We start from the raw sequence: 22,256 nt of genomic DNA on the forward strand, positions 1-22,256 counted from the left end.
AGTTTGGAATCTTTGGGACATGTCTTATGATCGACCATCCTCCACCAACGTCACCATTATTTACACTTATTTATGGGAAAACCAAATCTATTCCCTCCATTATTTCAAAGTTTTGAGGCAGCTTGGGCCCCTCATTGAACACTTCGCCAGACTGAATCTTAAGATTTAGCCTGTCACCCCGCAGATGTTTATCTCAGGTCTTTCAGCAAAGGCAGATTCAAAACTGTAGTTTGAGAGGGTCTCCTGTTCATTGTTGTCACTCGTCCGGTAATACTGAGTGTGTGTCTAAAGGTACCATATCATGCTAATTCAGTCTCTAGAAGATAATTCATCTGCACAGGCCTTACAAGCATGCTGTGTTAGGATACAGAGTTTTCCAGCACAGATCATTGAAGCAGGTTGTTCTTTTTGGCCTGATGTATGTGCTGCCAGTGTAGACTGTGTTCTGATATCTTCTTCAATTTCACAGGAACTGACAATGGCGAAGTCCTCCCTGAATCCATCCCATCGGCTCCTGGGACGCTGCCTCATTTCATAGAGGAGCCAGGCGATGCTTATATCATCAAGAGCAACCCCATTGCACTGAGGTGCAAAGCAAGGCCAGCCATGCAGATATTCTTCAAATGCAATGGCGAGTGGGTCCATCAAAATGAGCATGTCTCTGAGGAGAGTCTGGATGAGAGTTCAGGTAAGAACAGGAAGCAATCAGAACCACCTACGGCAGCTTCTCAGATTCTCACATTGTTATATGAGTGCTTAAGCCACCCCCATTACCTCATTTGAATGAGGTCGTAGTAACATCATCTTTGGAATATCATGTACAGTCATATCTTTACATGACTCCACAGCTCCCTTGCCTAGTGTACTCCAGTATGGTAGAGTTTTTTATTTTCCTGCTCTATATAACTTTAAGACCTAATTTTGTATGGAAGTTAATATTCTCACTGGAAATACAACCAGGCATTCACTGTTTTCATTTTTCTGAATTCTAAATACTTTTTCAAGACATAAATCCTTCACCAAACACCTTTTTTTTTTTTTTTTTTTTTTTTTGGTACGTGGGCCTCTCACTGTTGTGGCCTCTCCCATTGCGGAGCGGGCCTCTCACTGCTGTGGCCTCTCTCGTTGTGGAGCACAGGCTCCAGATGCGCAGGCTCAGCGGCCATGGCTCACGGGCCCAGCTGCTCTGCAGCACGTGGGATCCTCCCGGACCGGGGCACGAACCCGTGTCCCCTGCATCGGCAGGCGGACTCTCAACCACTGCGCCACCAGGGAAGCCCCACCAAACACCTTTTTAAGCAGCATAAATTCAGTTTCTCTCATCTTTCCTCCTGGATATTATTTTTGTGTGCTTCATTCTCCACAGTTGGTGGTTTCTGTGTCGTCTTTAAGTTCTTTTGATTACCGTGTAGTCATAGAGCCCAAATTAGAAGACCAAATTCGGATAGGATCTCCAGTATAAAAGAATTTCAGGACTATCGTTATTGGCTTGGCTACTTTGGCTGATGAGGAGTTATGAGAATAGTGATCACACTAGCTAATGTTTGTTGAGCACTTACTATATACCAGGCCTTATCTAAGCATTTGATAGACATTATCTTACTGTCTTTTCAATAGCTCTCTGGGGTAAATAATGCTGTCACTGCGTTCTTATAGATAAGGAAACTGAGGCTCAAAGAAATTAAGTAAACTATGGGCTTGTGCTAGATCTGAAAGTAAGATCATTTGACTCAACTTTAAAAATTTATAACTTTTATATTTTAACATGTAACAGAAAGAGTATATGCTTTTGAACTTTGTCTCCTCACACTAACTGAAAATTTAGCCTCATCCTAAGTCCAGTCTGGTGTCACCCTAGGTTATTGATGTTATTAGTTCTGAACTTATTCACTAGATGTCAGATTCTGAATAAATCAAAAAGCCTGAGTATAATTAAGAAGTTTCAAGGTGGCTTAATTTATTAACTGTATACCAGTGCTGTTTAATACACTAGGCTAGGCCTTTCAGAGTATTCCAAGAAGGGTAAGAGGCAAACACTGATCTCTAGACCTTCATAGCAACTAATAGGTATAAGACGAATACGCCTGTAAGTGCAGTACAAATGAAGTTATGATAAATGTCTGAAGAGAGGTAGATGGCACTAGGGAGGATTTTTTAGAAAACCGTGTCTAACTAGGGCTCTCAGGAAAGGTGTGGAAGCTATGGTATTTGAAAGGGACATTGATGAATATGTAATTCAGTTAGGCATAATTGATGCTAAACCCTATGGGGGAGTGAGGAGTCTCAGTGGGCAACATTAGCAATTGAAAGGTCAACATTAGCAAATGAAAGAAAGCTGAGTGTATGTTCCACACAGCTTGGTTTGCTTGAAATATGAAATAGATGTAGGAGACAGCAGCTGATAGCTGCAAAACAGCTCAATCAGTGGCATAAAAGACCTCAAATACCAGAGCAAGGAGTCTTTTAATTAATTTTATGGATATTTTGCTAATGGTGGGGGTTGATTATATCGACACATGGGAATGAAGTGGCTTTGAAGCTATGCTTCAGAAGATGAATCTAGCCAGAGGCCTTTGGAATGGTAAGGAGAAGTAGGAATGGGGAAGTTAGGAGGCTGGGATAATTCAGTTGAGAAAGTAAGGTCTGCTTCTGGAGCAATGGCCACAGAAATAAGAACTAGAGATCTGATGTGAGAAACACTTCAACAAATCAGACTTAATAGCTGAATGAATAAATGAATGAATGGAGAAATAAAAACTAATCTTTTAACGGAAGCTAAAGGGTAGTCATCACATTAGCAAGGAGAAAAGTCTAAGATCATTGTTTGGACAAACTGCACTTGAAATACTTATGGGGTATAATGAAGAGATATAGATCTGGAACTTGGTAGAGTTCAGAGATAGAAAAGTAGATTAGGCAATCATCAATAAAGAATGAAGCCATGGATGTGGAAGAGTTGTCAAGAGAGAGTGGGTAATATGACAAGAAAATGGAGGTAGAGGCACACCTCCCTCAGGGTCAGGAAGGAGACACGTCAGCAGCCAGCAAAGAAGTGAGCAGGGTATGCTGCGTTCCAAAGCAAAAGGAGAAAATCATTTCATAAAGATCTTCAGGAATTACCCTGGCTCTACTTAGGAATCAATGAAGAAGGAGGCAGAGAACTAAACACATATATCAGCAGTGCTAAGCATTATGCAGTTCTGAGCTGATTCGTGTTTGTAGTATGAACGCATCAAAAGGTAGAGAAGCACCTAAAATCTTACCACAGTTCCCTATCCGTTCCACTTTGGAACTAGTGTGAGGAAAAAACCAAAAGTGCTTGTTTTAGAGATGCTGTTCTTCAGACCAAAAGCATGCTTAGAACTTAGGAATCTTAAGTGTGCGAATGGAAAGGGATCTCAGTGGTAAACCTAACAGCCGTATTTTATTCATGAAATAAAAGGTTCCAGGAGATACAAGTATTCATGGTATAGTTCTTTCTAGAACCCAAGTCTCCTGATCTTCACTTTAGATACATTTCCTTGACACTGTAAGCCACCTTTACATACTTACTCCTGCGGTCTCCTTCCCAGTCAAAATATTGACACATTCCCTTACTGACATAAGGATGGGTTTCAGCACCTGGCTCAGTATTTCCTGTCATGAATCTGTTCAGTGTTTAATTTCCCAAGTATATAATCCAATACTGTTCCATTGGAGTTTCTTTATTCCTGACCATTTCAGCCATCTCTCTAAGGGCCAATCCCTTATTCTATGTTGTGTTTCTGGCCCTGTTAAAGTTTATAACAACCAAAGGTATGGAGACATTTCCAGGATTCCAGGTATAGTTTCCTTCTTTAAAGAGGAATTTGGCAAAATCAAAGCAAAGGAAGAGGACAAATTGAATCTTGGTGCCAGGAAACTTTCTGCTTCTGTGCTCCCAAGGTTGGGATTTTGGAGAGACCTAGGTGGATTGACCTGGTGTTGGAGAGTTAAGTCACAAACAATAGCTATCTCACTTACCTTGGCATGCAGTCTTCCAAGAAGACACTTGGCGTTTTGGAAGAGAGCAGCAAAGGGAACAGCGTTTCCCATAGGAGCAAAACCCTATAGAACAATGGTAGAATATGAAAGGTTTATGTCTCGTATTCAGTTAGTCCAACCAGAGAGGGACTCAAATACTAGTGGCTCCATGGGGCTGTGTGTTTTATCCTCAGACATTGCTGCCCTAGATTTTGCCCAGTAATGAACTTAAAATAGCAGAACCCCTTAGGGTAAACTGCTCCAAATAAAAGATAGGAAGAACATTGAAAAATGATCAACTATTTTTTTATACCACTGCTAGAAAATCCTATATCCGTTCTCATTTAAAGACCTCTTGATAAGTATTGCAGGCCAATTTAACACTCTCCCCTCTTGTCATTTCACAACATTCTGTTTTGTTATTGCTTCTCCCTTTTAATTCCCTTAGCATTGCTGGGCAGCTCCATGTCTTGCAGATAGCAGCGTTGATTACATTCTCTGCCTCCATGAAAAAGACTCCCCTCTTGGCTTCCTTTAAAAAAATAAAATAAGACCAATAAAAGTCTCAACTTTCAAAGGAACTGGGAAGAACAAAAAAAACATGAACGACAAAATCTGAAGAGATTATACACCGATTTAAAAAATAACCTGTTGAGAAAGAATTTTAACAGCTACTTTTTGGAAAAGAATTTAATAAGCACAACCATTTCTTCCAAGTCATTTTGACTGAATCAATAGGAAATGTCTCTCCCTAAAACTGTTTTTCTTCTGTGTGGTTAATGAAAATCACTGTCTACCACACACTGCAATTATGTTTCCTAAGCTCTGCAGTAATAGTGGAAAAGTGGAAACTGGAGCAAGATGAGTGGAGATATTAGACCCAAAACTAATGCATAAGTGTAATTAAGGTTGGAAACGAAATGGCCTCAGGTATTGAAAAATAGATGCATTACTTCCCCTGGGTTCTTCAGCGTGGAGCTGGAGCATAGGGATTGACTACCTTTACAGCCTTAATGGCTTTTGATGGGGTCTGAAAAATAATTCCTGCCAGTCCAGTGGGAGGGAATGATACCGAGAGACCAAGGATAATGGGACCACGTTTGACCAGAGATAGAGAATGCTCCATGCTCTTTTAAGAAGTTGAAAGTAACTGCTTCAATATCTTTGGCCAACGTGGTCTCTATTTCTAAAATCCTAGAGAACTTTGATTCTTTTTACTTAGAGGTTTTCTTTCTTCACAGAACTAATGGGAAATGCATAGGACCTGGGAGTGCTGGGAGTCGACACAGAATCTTTTGTATTTCCAAATTGGAGCAATAAATCCTTTCAGTTGTTAAAGGCTGCACACTGCCTTTGGTCTTTCTGGCAATTTGGCCCCGTCCTCTAACAGTTCAAATAAGAAGAAAAAGGATTGTATGTTTTCATGCAATTTAGCTTGGAAAACCCAGAGCTAGAGTTCTTTCCTGCAGAAAGCACAATTTATTTGACGTGAGTTACTGTGTTTGCACAGACACGGCTATACCTCTTAGTAATGTACACTTTTAGTTCTCTGCACAAGCCGAGCGATCCTCTTCCATTTGTTCTGCCTCATTTCATTTGGAAATATGGGAAGTCTTCTTCCTTGTATTTTTCTTCTGTTAGCATCTGGAGTTGAGAGGCAGTCCCAATTCAGGAATCATGCCCCTGAGAAAGGAAAGGAGTGGATTGTTCAATAATGCACAAATGCGCGCACACACACACACACACACACACACACACACACAGAGAGAGAGAGAGAGAGAGAGAGAAACAGCAACCAGCAAAACCCATCCTTGACAATCAGGATAATGTAGCCTGTGGGAAGCTTGAGTTATCAATAAGCTAAACCACTTCTTTACTGTTCAAGAAAAACGGAGTTCCCTGAACAAGCCTCCATGGTTTTTATTCTACCTCGGAGATACCAAAGTCTAATGAGCGAAATAACGCGTATTTCAATGTGTTATGGGAAAAGTCTCAACTCCAGTAGACTAATTTTTCTTCTTAAAGAATATCATTTCAGGGATTTCATTGTGTGTGATTTCCTTAAACAACTGGAGTCACTCTCTGGGAAGAAAAGGTTAATGGATTGTGTTGAGAAAAGGGAAAAGAGTAGAATAAAAAATGTATTAAACCTTTAAAGTTTGTATCTAAGAACTTCGCTCTGCTGGTGATGGGGATGTGAATATCGCATCCTCCAGAAAACCATTCATTTGAAGTTACCTCCAAAGATTCACAAATCACCGAGGTGCATTTGGGAAGCATATATTTGAGACCACAGAACACAGCAGTAATCCATCTCTGAAGTGTTCCATTTGACAGTTTGTGGGTTTAAAACCCACAATTGTAGAAACATTCTCCGACCCCACCCCAGATTTCATCCTGTTCATCACTCTGCTGCTCAGAGAGGACTGACATATTCTAAAAAGGTTTTCAGGAAAATATTATGAATTCCTTCCAAAAACTTGTGACAGAGCATGAAGACCTTGTGTCTAATTTAAGCCTTTCCTACAAAAAGAGACCGTTTACTATCATTTCATTCATAGCAGAGATAGAAGGCAGCTAACCATTTATGCAATTTAATAACTTCCTAATATTGGCCAAAGATTTGTTCTAAACCCTAAACTCTTAAAGAGTGTCTTTGGACTTTTTTATAGTCTTCTCTGTTCATACAACATTTTAAATGTATTTTTTTTCTAATTTGAAGTGGGAATTATAAGGATATTTAAAAAAAGATGGTCTGGTGATTAAGAGTATGGATATTAGTGCAAGATAATACCTCCATTTTTTTTCTTTTTTTCCTTTTTTTTTTTTTTTTTTTTTGCGGTACGCGGGCCTCTCACTGTTGTGGCCTCTCCCGTTGCGGAGCACAGGCTCCGGATGCGCAGGCTCAGCGGCCATGGCTCACGGGCCCAGCCGCTCCGCGGCATGTGGGATCTTCCCGGACAGGGGCACGAACCCGTGTCCCCTGCATCGGCAGGCGGACTCCCAACCATTGGGAAGCCCGATACCTCCATTTTTGAGATCTGGCTCTCCATTTACAGACTTTTTAAAGGTAGATAGTTCCTTAGCATCCTTTCACCTCGGTTTTCCCATGTATAAAATGGCAGTTACAAGTATATCTACCCCATGGAACTATAGCAGGGGTCGTAGAACCTAATATATATGACATACCTTGCTCAGGGTCTGGTGTATAGCAAGTACACTATCAAGGTTAGCCTTCAAAATGATAAATATAAAACTGCAATTTTTTTTTACATGGGGTAATTGGCTGGTGATTATGCTTCCAAAAACAAATAGAAAATTATGAACGTAATTACAGTTCCAGAAAGATAAAGGGGCTAGTACTATTAACAGGTAAATCATTGTCTTTCATAGAATGACATTTTATTTGCCTGTGGTTCACTCCCTCAGTTTACATTTCGTCTTTGTTATTCTCGGAGCCCCTGGCATCGCCATGGGAGATAGAATTGGTAGGATGTATGCCCTGATCTCGGGATGATCTACTAACAGGAAGTAGTTTTAGTGACTGCAGGAATGGAAAGCCATTGATTGGGGCAGCAGGGTTGGAAATCATGAGTGTGGTTCCCACAAGTTGTATGAGGTCTGAGTGAGTCATTCAGGGGATGCTGTCCCCTAACTGACCCTCCCCTCTCCACTTCTGCCTTTTGAGTTGCCCTTCTCTCTGTTATCAGCAACACTACCGAGTTCATTTGCTTTTCTCTGCCAGACATCTCTGTGCTGATTAATTTTAATCTCCAGTGAGGACGAAACTGGAGAGCTTGGGTGTATTCTTAGTTTCTGTACTTAAGACTGAACTTGCAGTGCTTCTGAGGAATATGTGGGGTGCTTATTATCCAGGGGAAACTAAGGAGTATTCATTAGGCATTGTGCCCGTTCAAAGGAGGACTATTTTTTTTTAATCAAAATACATTTGAATCTTGTTGCTAGGATGAAGTGGCAAAAGACATTTAGCCCTAATTAAGCATCTGCCAGTAAAATGGAATATGGTTCTGCCTTTTAATTATCTACATTTAATTTGCTACTTTCAGTAGCATGTTGGCTTGAAGACATCCAAGCTTCCCCCAAGAAATGGAGGCACAGTTCTCTGAACAGTTTTCTTGTATCTCAAAGTTTTAAAACTCCAAATAGGGATCAGATTCATGTGTCTTCACCAGAGCCTTGCCCTAGACACTGAGATAAATATTGGGTGAGGACAGAGCCTTCAGGTCAAAGGTAGGATGGCAACCGTTCCCAGAAGCTTTTGGTGATGCTGTGGAGAGGTTAGAAGCCCCTCTTGTATGATCTTGTAGCAGTCTGTGCTTCTGTCATAGCAACTGTCGCATCACATTGGGACAAGTTGAAGTGTCCCCTCATCTAGCCTGCAAGATCCTTGAGGACAGGAATCTTGATCATTTACTTTGTCACAGTATCTTCAACACCTGGCAAAATGGCAAGCACATATGAGGCACTCAGTACAACTTTTTGAAAATAATATATGTTGTAAACTGTATGACATCTTTGATCTATTTCCTATTGATACGGAACCTGCAGCAAAATAATAATTATAATAATAATAATAGCATGGTTTTAAGATGAAATAAGATAAGGTATGTGATGACATTAATAAAAGTAAAGGGCCATACAAATGGTATAATAATTAATCAGTAATGATATGTTATTCAAAATATGGGGGAACTTATTGTTCAAGCCTATTTTCTAGGCTCTAAACCTGGGCTAGTAAGAGACAAATGAAAAACATCTCCTTATGTAAGTGGTGGACTCACTTCTTCCAGCTGAGTGGACTGTTTTCCATCTTCTTAGGAAACAGTGGAGTAAGGTGGGCCTATCTCAGAGCCAAACCCAGGCATCAGTGGTACTGAGATACCTAAGGAGATGACGGTCTATTAGAGAAGGCTCTTGAATAGGAGATGGTTGCTTTTTTTTTTCTTTCTTTCTTTTTTCTTTGCGGTACGCGGGCCTCTCACTGCTGTGGCGTCTCCCGTTGCGGAGCACAGGCTCCGGACGCGCAGGCTCAGCGGCCATGGCTCACGGGCCCAGCTGCTCCGTGGCATGTGGGATCCTTCCGGACCGGGGCACGAACCCATGTCCCCTGCATCGGCAGGCTGACCCCCAACCACTGCGCCACCAGGGAAGCCCGGAGATGGTTGCTTTTTGTGGGCTGTTTGATTTTTTTTTCTCTCTCCCCAAATTGAGCAAGGCCCCATGCTACTCATGAAGTTGTATTAGAATAGTTCTTTGGGGCTTTGTCTGTGGAAGCTAATTACATAGAACTATTCTCTGGGTTAATCCCCAATCATGAAACGTCACAGTGCAAAAAAAAACCAGGCACGGAGTGGGCATAACACTGGGCTAAAATGGTCCAGGGAGACAGGCACAGCGACTAGCGTGAGAAAACAATTCACCAGAGCCTAGTCTGCTAGCCTCTTACTGCTTTGGTGTGGTTTGGGAATATGACAAGAGGAAGAGGGATTCTCATCTTTTTTCTTGAATCTAGTTATTTACTTTAGTAAGCCGAGTATCCTACTACAGAGAACTTCCAAAGATTGGACATCCAGTTGTGATGAGTGGTGCATCTGAGAGCTGGTGGGCAGCAGTGACCACGGCAGGAGGCCGCTGATGAGCCTTGTTGAAGTGTGATGATGGGCAGTAGATCAAAGGCAGGGGGACAGCTGTTGGTAGGCACTGTCTGCAGCTGGCCTGGTGCTGGATATTCAGTTCTACTCCAGAACTCTTTTCTTTTCTACAGAATAAGTTAGGACTAGAACTAGAGCCCTTTTATTAGACGTTGACCAGAAATAAATAATTTTCATCCTTTTTCTCTCTCCATTTCTTCCCTCCTTTCTTCCATATTTCTCTTCTTTGAACAGTGAAACATACACCTTCAATTAGTTTGAAAATTCCCTTTTATTCTCCCAACAGGATTAGACCTGCTAAGAGTAACTAGTGTTTCCTATCTGATAAATAAGGGGATTATAGCAATAACTGCTGTCAGCATTTTTCTCATTTAAACAAATAAAGCTGACAGATGATGAAGTTCTGTGCTGCTCTGTTATGTTTAGTACATGCAGAGCAATTATTCATCCGTTGCCAACATTCGTCTCTCTACAACTCAACCATCCGCCGCGTAGAAAGCTTATTAGCATTTCAGCTCCAGAGTCATATTTTCATCTTCTGTAGGACTCTCCTCCATAACAAAGGCTGATAGTTATAATCGCACGATAATCTAAAGGGTTGGACTTTTCCGTGCCCATTAGTTACGCAAGTTATCAGGTACAATGCTAGTCTTATTTATGAGTTGCCATCTTCTATTTGCCTGGGATGTTTGTTCCCCTGTAGCATTTCCTGTGAATAAGTTAGCTGCCGTCTCTTGAGATGGAGAAATAGATGGTTATCTCTGTAACACTGTGGGATGAACTTCAGTGCAGGAGCGTGGGGGGAGCTGTCCTGAAATAGAGCCGTTTTAAATGGATGTTTCTCAGGTGTGGTTTCTCGTGTGTATATACACACACACATACATTTTTACATATATATATATTTATGCATATATATAATACATCACTAGAGAGAGCAGTAGTGAAGATTTGCAAGAGAATATACTATTTAAAATTTTTATTTTAATCAATAGTTATTTGTTATAGTGGAGAAAAGTATAATAGAGACAAAATATTTATGATTTCCCAAAGGTTTTCCTAGCGGGGATGGTTTGACAAGGCTAAAGACCTCACGTTAGAAGAAAAAGGCCTACTCCAGAGAGACACTATACTAGTGGGGATGGTGGTGGCGGGGGTAGTGAAGTCACTTGTGGCCTTTTAAAGAAACCTGATACGCTGATGCTACCTGGAGCAAAATACACTGTGTTTGGATAATACTTGGTTGATAGTTCACTCTGCTTCTCCAAACCCATGGGGAACCTCTGTGAGGGACTTGAGACTGAGCCATCGTAATGCTGAAATCGTGACTTAAGCATTTTCCTTTCAGCTGTGTTTAGTCTGAATGAGAGGTTGCCAGACTTCCTGACATGAATGGGGTGAGATCAATTTTGACCTTCGTGGTGGGGGTCTGTGGCCCACTGTTACGCTTTCCAAAACAATTGTGTGGTTGTCCATGTATAATAACCATGTTTTCAAGTGTTTGTATTTGATGCTCTGACATCTTAGGGTCTTGCTGACCCTGGAGGGACTGCCCTGCCCAGGGCTGGCTAATTCCTAGACATAGCAAACAACTGGCCCAAGAGCGTGCCTTTCATATGCAAACCAACCGATCCAGAGCTTTATCCCCAACCCCTTCTTTTATCAGGCTCTTACACTGCTGACCCGTATCCCCCTGCCCTAACCCAGTACCAGACAAGTAGGGACAGCTCTTCTGTCCCGGAGCCCACTGAAATGATGCAAACGTGCCAACTCTAAATCTTTTTCCCCTGCCTCTCTGATTCCTTTCCGTGGAAACCACAATAAAGGCTCTTGCCCACATTCCCCCCTGACCCTGGTGCTTCCCCGCGTGGCCCCAGGTGCTTTGCCTCTTGTTTCTAGGGATCTGTGAGTGTAAACTTATTCTTTCCTGATGCTCATTTCTGTTTGAGTGTCCTACCTTAGATCATTAAAACAGGCCCCATGTACCCCTTAAAACACCGTGAGGCCTAGATTAAATCATAGCATATTTTAAGGTTTGGATGGGGAACTCTCTGCTTTATAAATATGATGATCTTGAACCATTTTGAGATGGTGATTATCTTCATTTGCAGCCTCGAGAAAGCTGATGGGTTTAGATATTATAAGATGGAGAAAGTAAAAACATAATACATGTACACACACATACACACACATGAATAAGTTGTGTGTGTATGTATATATATGCATGTATAAATTCCACATGGGCTTGAACACATTTCTGACCTTCTAAGCTTATCATGCTTCTTCAGTGAGACCTGATTCCCACATGATTGGCGTATTTTGCTTCATAGGTTTCCCCATCACGTGACAGGGGAGCTCAGACGTATCAAAGTTACTCCACCTGGAACCTGGATGTGCTGATTTAGGGTTTTCTCTCCTCTCTTGCACTATGCAAAGTAGATCCTCCACCATTTGTCTCAAATCAAAGCTGTGAAATATAAACCAAGTCCTCTTGTCTACAGCCTAGCTCCTTATTTTTGTTTATGCAGCCTAACTTTAAAAAGTCCAGTATGGGTGTCACGCTCCAGTCTGCTTTCTGTCCTCACAAACTTTTTTGTAATCTGACTTCCGTTTCCCTTTCCCTTCACCTGCCAGCTCCACCTTCTCCAGGTCCTCTCATTCTCTCTTTTATTTAAGTGCAAATTTAAAAAAGCAGCCGCAACAATACAGTAAAAGCCCCTCTAAGGCTTCTTTCCTATTCCACGTAGGAGGTGACTTTCAGGACTCTTACGTCTCTGACAGGTAAAAGGCATGCTTCTGCATTCTGCAGAAACAGAAGAAATGGGAATTATCAGCTGTCATCAGGATGATTTTCTATACGTGGTACCTCCTACAAATTTAGAAAGTCTAACTCAGATTGTGTACATGGTGATTGATGTGGCCATAAAACTCTCATCACACACTATAAATAACATGTTATTGATTGGGTAGAGGGGAATGTTTCCCAAGCCTGACTAATCCACCTCCGTTCTTGTTTTTTAAATCCTACCAGCACCCAGGATATAATCACATTCCACCTCCTCCACCAACAGTCCCTGGCTCCTTTTGACTATACTGATGGTTCTGTCCCCTGAATTCCTTTTGAACGTAAAGGAAAAATCATAGTCATGCACCTCATTTTTTCCTTAAATGTTCCATGCATTAGTCTTATTTCCATAATTATGTATAAGTACCTAAAGTACGAGGACAGAGTCGAATTTTTATGAGGGACCTGTGCAAAGTGCTGGTTTGGGTGTAAAACAGATCTAGCTTCAAACCCTGGATCTTCCATTTACAGGCTGTGTGATTACTGACAAATGACTCTCTAAGTCAGTTCTCTCTTCCGTAAAGTGGGGGTACAGTAGCCTCTGCTACATCAGGGCACTGTGGAAATGCAAAGAGTGAATAGGCTAAAGGCTTATGATGCTGGGCACTTAGTGGAGCTCAGTAAGCATCGCCTCCTTCTCCCATGCTGCCTGTCTCAGGGCAGGGCACAGCCTCAGCAGATGCCCATTAGCTGGAGAGAGCATGCCGATTATAAAGGCTGCTCCCCTGTTTGTGATGATTTAACTGATGGTGTCGAGGAGGGCATCCTTTGCTCCTTGGCACTTGCTCTGAGGTGGCTATCCTTCCCAAAGAAAGAAAGGCTGATAGTCTATGGCTCTGGAGGTTTGGAAGAAACTCACTCCTCAGAAACACCAGGCAAATTTTTTAACTATTAGATGGGAATGCAAAGATATAGTAATTAAACTAAGACGTTGACCTTGGCATTTTTTATCTCATTTCCCAGGTGTAGCCTTAACCCCGCTTTCTGTGAAAGCCTCTCTTTTCTTCACCTCCTCATTCTGTTGCTCCAGGGACCTTCCAGGGTTTTCAAGGCTTCAAGACCAATTTAGTTCAACTTGTCTGCATCCCATTTGTTGTCTGGAGTTCTGGCTTTTCCTTGGATTCCCAGCCGTTCACCTGTCCCATGCATGTTCACTGTCTTCTCGTTATTCTAAGCCACACGTCCAGAGTGACCCTCTCCTGCTGCCATACCCAGGGGTGGGAACACTTCGAAGCACTTGGAACTATGTCACTGGGGTTGGTTTGTTGAGGACTGTTTAGCCTCTAGAATCCCAGAAATTAATTTGGTGCTACTTTCTTCATGGTAGATTTTACACCAAGAAAGACAAAGGGGGGGGGGAGCGGTGGGGAGGGATACATTGGAAGATTGGGATTGACATGTACACGCTACTATATATAAATAGATAACTGATAAGGACCTACTGTAGAGCCCAGGGAACTCTTCTCTGTACTCTGTAATGACCTATATGGGAAATGAATTTTAAAAAGAGTGGATGTATGTGTGTGTATACCTGATTCACTTTGCTGTACAGCAGAAACTAACACAACGTTGTAAATCAACTATACTCCAATAAAAATTTAAGAAAAAACAAACAAAAAAAGAACAATAAATATTTATAAGAGCTAAAAAAGAAGACAGAAAAAGCATGGTGTCAAGGTACTGTGAAAATGATTCTATTGTATGGGAACCACACTGGCTGATGATACTATACACTTGTTCTTTCCAGCCTACTCAGCCGTTGGAATTTAATTAGCAGTAATATATTATTGTCAAAGTAATTAAAACTTCACCTTGATTAAAAACAGAATGGTTTAATTAACAGGAAGAGGTTGGGCTGGCCTTAACTTTCCGTTTGCGAAATACACCAGCCTCAGTGGATTGGTTCTATCTCCTCTGCAGGCCTGAAGGTCCGGGAGGTGTTTATCAACGTCACCAGGCAGCAGGTAGAGGACTTCCATGGGCCCGAGGACTATTGGTGCCAGTGTGTGGCGTGGAGCCACCTGGGGACCTCCAAGAGCAGGAAGGCCTCCGTGCGCATAGCCTGTGAGTATATTCTCGGTGACCTTCTTGTCGTGTAGGAGCACAGACTAGCCTTCCATAGAGCTGAAGAGCATTTGGACAGGCCAGGTGCTTCTGCAGAACAGGGATGAGAGGATAGCAAGACGCCATCAGAACTGTCTCCACCTCTACTCAATTCACTCTTCTAAAATTGTATTTTAAATGTTTGATAATTTCCCCTAGGAGACAATCAGCAAATCAGTTGGGCTAAGAGATTCTGCCTAGGTTGCCAGAATGCAGGTGCCTCCACAATACCGGGAAAAATGGTTTCCGAAAAAGAAAAAAAAAACCCACGCAAATGGATTCTGCTGTTCGTCATGAATGACACAGTTCAAGGGGCATTGATGAGAAAAGTTGAGCAATGACGGTTTACTTCGCCAGCAAATCTGTGAAAATAAGGCATTAAAGATTAAGGGAGTTTTATAGCCTCCTGTTAAACCTCTTTCCTCTGAATCTTAAAACATGGAAATGGGCTTTAAAACTGCATTTTTTTGACCCAAGTAGGACTGAAAAAAAGACGCTTGAGGAAAAAAAAAAAAAAAAAAAAAGAAAGAAGATTGCCTTTCAGGAGAGTCTAAGATTTCTTTATCATGTTTCAGCATCAGCGTTTTTATCATCTCAAACATGTTTAGAAATACACCAACTTCCTTTCTCCTCCTTAAACGTATCTTACCCACCCCATGGGTCCCCATAAAATCTCCTTTGTGAGCCCAGGAGTGTTACCCCTCCCCCAACAAAGAGATGGCGGGCAGAGATGGTTATTGTTTCTTTTTTTTTAATGCTGCTTTCGAGAGTGCCGTGAAGACAAGAATACGGGACAAGGGGGATTTATTTAAGGACTCGAGGAATTCTTTGTAGCAGATGTTGATGGTTTAGGGATTAAGAATAGGAGTGAATTGCTCTTTGCAGAGACGTTTATGTTTCTTGGGAAATGAAATCTCCTTGTCAGCATAGGCGTTTCACCTTCATTATCCTGGTGATCTGGGAGGCTGTTGCCTGAGTCCTAGGAGACCAAGGAGGACCTTGCAAGCTGCGCTCTTGTTGTAAGAGCCATGGGAAATATTTTTCCTATTGTTATTTTAGTTAATTTTAGCCCACAAATACTTTCTGACAGGTCAGTTGAGAAAGGGAATGTGTTTGATTTTATTCTTCCTTAACGAGTCCAGCTTTGTGCTCCTGGCATGGCCTTGCCTAGGCTAGCCGAGGTATTGTAGTTTAACATCTTATGGAAAAACCTCAACAAACTTTTTGGCCAACCCAGTATTTGATCCTGGTCAGGGTGAGGCAGGTTATCCTCCGGATCCTGAAGAAAGGAGAGGCCAAACCGCTCAGGGAATTTCAACACAAGTTCCCTTGATTTCCTTGTCAGTGTCACTTTCCCCTTCCTCTTTTTCCTCTACTTCTTTGAGCCCCACGTGACCTATTCTATGAATTCCTATAAATAGCATCTCATTAATCCGTCCGTCTCCAATCTCTTGTCATCTCCATGCTTGCTCACTTCATTCCTGACTGTCACGTGCCTGCTAGAAACCTCCAGAGATTTCCCCCCTGCTTATAAAGTTTGGCAAAGAACGGCTCAGACCCAGTTTGTTAATTTCCCATAGGCTTTGATCGCGTACAGTCTGCTTCATCCTTCTAAACACTTTAATGTTCTGTGTTTCACCCTCACTTCTCTGCCGTGGGCCTTTGCTCCTAGAGTTTCCAGTTGGATGAATGTGTACCCTGGTGGCTGAGAACCCAGATACTGAAGTCCTGTTGGTTTCCAGTTCCTAAATCCACTGCTACTTAGTGTTGTGATGGTGGACAATCGATTCATCTCTGTGTCTTAATATTATGATAAAAGAGTGCTGACTTCATAGTTACTGGAAGAGTCAGAAGTATTGATAACTACAAAGTGTTTAAAACCACACGTAACACGGTGTTACTCTTATCAGTCATTAGCTATTATTTTATGACACAGTTGATCCTCTGTAGCCTGAACATCATTCACCAGTAAGTGTGTTAATACTTAAACTAATTGAACTGAATTACATTTCTAGTGCCTTAGTGATTTTTCTGTGGCTCATGGCTATATAGACTCTAAAACTCCATTCTAGTCCAGCCCTAGGTATCCAACTCTCCCAAGTATGATAGGATCCCAGAATGTTTTTTAGAAAATGGAAAACACTTTTCTATCACTTCCTACTTTTTTAGAGTCAGCTGATACTTTTGTGGTACTAATCTTGCAAACCTCTTCAGGGATTAAAAAAATCATTTTGTCATTCTTATGTATGATATGCACATCTGAATATGATAAAGATCTGATTTTTAAGTAAAAAAAAAAGAATATCCTTAAAGCCTGTATTATGCAGTTAGCTTAATATAAGCTCTAATATTTACAATATATTTTAAACCTCTTTCTATGTAGCAAGTGACAGATTATTTAAAATTATTTATGCAAGTCAAGACATGATTTGTCATTAAATATTGCATTTGACTTGGAGACCAGTATACATTAAAATGTACACTGAATTTTAACTATGTTTATTGGCATTGAAAATGGAGGGGAAAAGCTGCCTTTAGGACCTTGCTTGGAATTCTTTTGATTTGCTTGCAGGAGGGAAAAAAAACACCACTTATTTTTGTATAACTTTCATGTTTTATTTAAATAAGAGATTTCTCGCTGCTATTTGCAAGCACTTCCCAGCAAATAACACATTGCCCATGAGGATAGTTTTTATTCCCAATAAATGAAAAGCCAAATTGGACATAATTGTCACGATATTTCTACTTTTTAAGATTGGTTTTTGAAGTGCTAAAGACATCTTCATGTGCTAAATAAGGTTTTTGATATATGAATGTAGCTTACGAATCTGACAATTGTCTTGAGGGGACTTTGCAAAATTAGTATCATTTTTATATGATTCATTAAATTATTGTAGCTCAACATCAGAGCTCCTTATGCTTCCTGCATTTAACCAATGATCCATTAAGAATTTAACAGTTTCAGAAATGCAGTGGGCAAAACCTTCATGGCATCTGGGCCATCAGCTGAGGGATGTCTTGTCATGATCATGTTAGCTTATCTCTATAAAAACACCAGGAAGCTTGCTGGCAAGGTATCGCTTAGAGATCATTTGATTTTAAAGGGAAACAATATAGACACAACTATTTTATTTATGTCACTCATATTTTTATTGAAATGGACCCACCTGGGGTATCAGTTAACTATGTAGATTCCTGGCTTCTACCCCAGACCTGAGGAAGGACCAGGGAAGCTGTGTTTGTATGAAGTTATCCAGGTGAGTCTGTGATCAGGTATCTTTGGGACAGCTTGGTCAGGAACAGTGTTTCTCAAATTTTAACATGTATGCAAATCAACTGGGTTCCTATTGAAATGTAGATGATTCAGTTGACATGATTTGGTATGTCCAGTCCAAGGTCCGAGGTTCTGTCATGTCTAAGGGTTCCCATAGGATGCTGATGCTGCCAGTTGTGGACCCTGCTTTGAGTAGTAAGACCCTTAGAACACCTTTAGGAAGCACTATTTGGGAAATACGAATTTAACCCATAGCTCCAATGTCATCATTAATAGCTGAGAAAGTGATATTCAGAACGGTTAGGTGGCTTGACCAGAGGTCACCCGGCAGACATGGAACCAGATCTTATATTCATCCATTCACCCTCCCTGGGTGCTCTTGCTACCAAGCCGTGTTGATTGCTTTCTATTAAATGGGAGTTTGAGAACCATCATAGAAGGATAAGTTCATGTGCCTTTGAGCATTTCCTTGAGGAAAGCAGTGATTGCTTTCCTATTCTGTTTCTGAAGAAATTGAGTTCCTCCACATGGTCAAGTTATTATATATATACACATATACATACACACATGTATAATACATATGTATAATATATATACTTTATATGTATGTTATTATATATTATATATATAATATATATTTTTATATATAAATCATGACTCATTGCTGCCTTAGTGGTCACAAAAAAACCAGTACCGATTTTGTTGTAGTAGCCAAAGTGCCTGTCATCTTAAACCATTTTCTTTTCCTTAATAATTCCACCCTGTGTCTGCTGGCTGCCCATCCGATCACCTGGGGCTGGAAATAGCTGAGGCTCCATTTCAAAGTGATTTTCTGGAGGGAAAATAAATAAATAAAGCAACCCACATTCACCCCCACCAGGTTGGCAGAAGTCCATCTGCAGCGAGTGGCTCCCACTGGCCTCCTCTCGTTTGTCTGATTCGATCACGCTGGAGGAAGTCGGGCTGCTCTGGCATCTGTTATTTCTGCCCCTGGACAGTTGTCAAAGGAGGAATATTCAGTTATTCGTAGTTTTTTATTCTCATGGGTGAACATTTGGCTGCTTAGCTGTTGCCGTTTTTCCCTCTTCTTCATCTGCGTTCAGAATGTTTGGCCTCTATCATCACCCCTTGGTCGGGCAAACTCTTCTTTTTTTTTAAATAAATTTATTTATTTATTCATTTATTTATGGCTGTGTTAGGTCTTCGTTGCTGTGCACAGGCTTCTCATTGTCGTGGCTTCTCTTGTTGTGGAGCATGGGCTCTAGGTGCACGGGCTTCAGTAGTTGTGGCACGAGGGCTCAGTAGTTGTGGCTTGTGGGCTCTAGAGCGCAGGCTCAGTAGTTTTGGCACACAGGCTTAGTTGCTCTGCGGCATGTGGGATCTTCCCGGACCAGGGCTCGAACCCGTGTCCCCTGCATTGGCAGGCGGATTCTTAACCACTGAGTGACCAGGGAAGTCCCCCGGCACACTCTTCTTAACACCTGAGCCTTTTCTTCAATATGGGAGTTGGGGTTGGGGGGATGAGGGAAACCTTGGCCTGTTATAGTCACATAGCAAGTTGGCCACTTGGGATAAAACGCAGCAGGAACCCATTGTTCTGCTGATTTTTTAAGAAAAGGAATCTATAAAACATGCATCCTGAATATAATTTAAATAGATGGCTTATTTGAGAGACTTCTAAAATAGCTATACAGTCGTGCCAAGAACGAGTGAAGAACTTAGAGAATCTCATTTAAAAGCTATGAAACTCCCTACCTAATTACAGGCCCATAGCGAAAACAGTATTATTTTAATTTGCTTTGGTGGGGGAGGGCGGTATCTTTTTTGAGAACTTAGAGGAGATATCCAACTAGACCTCAGTTATGGATCTTGGCTTCATGGCTTTGATAAATAATTTCACCTGTTAAAAACTGTCCATAACCCCCTCTTGATAGCAAAAATAAATATAAAAACACATCGGCACGTGTGTCTGGTGTTCAGTCAGCCTTAACCTCTGTTTTCCGTCTTATTACCCATTATATCCATACAAGCGTACGGGGCTCCAGCTGAGTTAGGATAGCTTAGATTCTGGGACATAGACTTTTCTTTTTCCTTGATGTGCTCATATCCTTTCTTCTTCCTGGAGTGTATTCCCAGCCGCATCTCACACTCCTGCCTTTGTCCGCCTAATTCCTACGTCCAAGGTCTGTTGTGGATACCGTGTCCTTTATGAAACCTAGTTTAGCAAATCCCTTAATACTAATTGACCTCAGCAGCCTGACATACCAACTGAGCCCTTAAAAAAGGGTCCCCTCCAGCATCTCCAGCTTCAAAATTGATAAAACCTAAATATCCATCTTCGAACTCTCCTAGCATTCTTTTTAGCACTTCTCTCATGGTACTTATTATCATTTTCCCAGAATCATGGTTATCGTGAAGTTATTTGTGGATTGATTTTCCCTTGTTCGATGGTAACCTGCTGTAAGATTCCGTTGCATTGCTCTCATTGTCTTGACCTCTGAGCCTAGTGGGGAGGCTTATCTATCACCTTTGTATTATAGATGTTTGTTTGGTTTGAAAGGCAACCCTATCAATGCTGGATATGGTTCTGTGAAAGGGCATTTGTGAGCTGTGTGTCATGATGGTGCCATGGGACTAACATGTGAGCCAATCCATAGCTCACAAGGATGCTGTTCTTATAAGGACCGTCTTTGTCCTCCCTGGCTTGCGAAGTACTCCTAATGTTTACTGCAGTAAAGAAGAGGTCTAAAGGGAATCGGGAGTAGGTGAGTCATCACAGCCCTGCGACGTGCAGCATGTGGCCCCCAAGGCGTCCAGCTTTATCTGCACTTTTCCCTTCCTTCCTTTTCAGAACATGGAATTTGTTCAGAGGTTATGGAAAACATGTTATGACCAATTCTCAGCACCGGCTAGCAATCGCACAAAAGTTTAAAATCCTCCTTCCTCTTCTCTTGGAAGAATGTGGCCAGAGTGAAGAGAAAATACTATCTACTTGGCCAAAGGTTGATCTTTCTTCCCTTTGGACTGAAATTAACTTCTATGAATATTACTGAAAGATCTGAGAGTCCAGGCCTCCTGATGGAGTTGCACACTACACAGGAGCATCTAGCCAAGGAAGGGGATTGGTGTTGAAATGCAGCCTGCATTCCACTAGGCAGGACTGCCCCCCAGAGCATGGCTACAACCACATGAGGGTAGGGACTGGTTTTTCTTGTTGCTGCTTTATAGCCAAGACCTGTGTTCTCACAGGTGTCCAGTTTACAGAAAGGTGCCACATAGGCTGGTGGCAGCAGAACTGGGTACAAAATTTGTGGTACTGAGTGCAAAATGAAAACCGTAATTCGAAGACACATGAACCCCAGTGTTTATTGCAGCACTATTTACAATAGCCAGGTCATGGAAACAACCTAAATGTCCATTGACAGATGAATGGATAAAGAAGATGTAGTACATATATACAATGGAATATGACTCAGCCATGAAAAGGAATGAAATTGGGTCATTTGTAGAGATGTGGATGGACCTAGAATCTGTCATACAGAGTGAAGTAAGTCAGAAAGAGAAAAACACATACCGTATATTAACACGTATATATGTGGAATCTAGAAAAATAGTACAGATGAACCTATTTCCAGGGCAGGAAGAGAGATCCAGATGTAGAGAACGGACATGTGGACATAGGAGGGGAAGGGGAGGGTGGGATGAATTGGGAGATTAGGTTTGGTATAAATACACTAGTATGTGTAAAACAGATAGCTAGTGGAAACCTGCGGGATAGCACAGGGAGCTCAGCTCTGTGCTCTGTGATGACCTAGATGGGCGGGGTGGGGGGGGAGGAGGGAGGTCCAAGAGGGAGGGGCTAGATGTATACATATAGCTGATTCACTTCGTTGTATGGCAGAAACTAACGCAATACTGTAAAGCAATTATACTCCAATAGAAAAAAAGAAAAGAAAATGTGGGTCCCCTTGTTCAAAAATTAAGCATTTCAAGACATCAGTATTAGACCATTAAATCAAGCATGGGGCCCCATTTGACTATACTGGTCCCACACCCATGAAGGTGGCCATAATGGCAGTAATGGTGATGATTCAAGAAATCACTTTATATGTGTAACGCTATTATACAAAGGAAATAATTGGCCTAGAAAGGCTAGAGACGTATTCAAACTGATTCCACGTGGAATTAGAGACAAGATTATTCTGTTTTTCCTCCAAAGCCAGAGGCAGCATCACGGGAGGTAAGTTTTAAGATGGCATATTTGGGGTAACTAGAAATGCCCATTATGGAACATTATTTCTATGGCCCCATTCTCCTTCAGTCTGTACAGAGGCAAGCGAGGGATGTATGTCTGGTGGCAGTG

General features: G+C 41.6%; 1 protein-coding gene across 3 annotated transcripts in view; it reads left to right on the forward strand.

Annotated features, from left to right (window-relative positions):
• The window catches only part of UNC5D (unc-5 netrin receptor D), a gene marked incomplete at both ends in the record, with an annotated part of 594,860 nt that overhangs the window by 329,895 nt on the left and 242,709 nt on the right, over positions 1-22,256 (forward strand). For all 3 annotated transcript variants that reach the window (XM_082680382.1, XM_082680381.1, XM_082680383.1), the window contains 2 exons: positions 470-688; positions 14,437-14,580. In XM_082680382.1, the coding sequence (XP_082536508.1) occupies positions 470-688; positions 14,437-14,580 (363 nt within the window). The remainder of the gene's footprint in view (positions 1-469; positions 689-14,436; positions 14,581-22,256) is intronic.

Source organism: Grampus griseus (assembly GCF_964374135.1).
Source record: "Grampus griseus genome assembly, chromosome: 21".
NCBI lineage: Eukaryota > Metazoa > Chordata > Mammalia > Artiodactyla > Delphinidae > Grampus > Grampus griseus.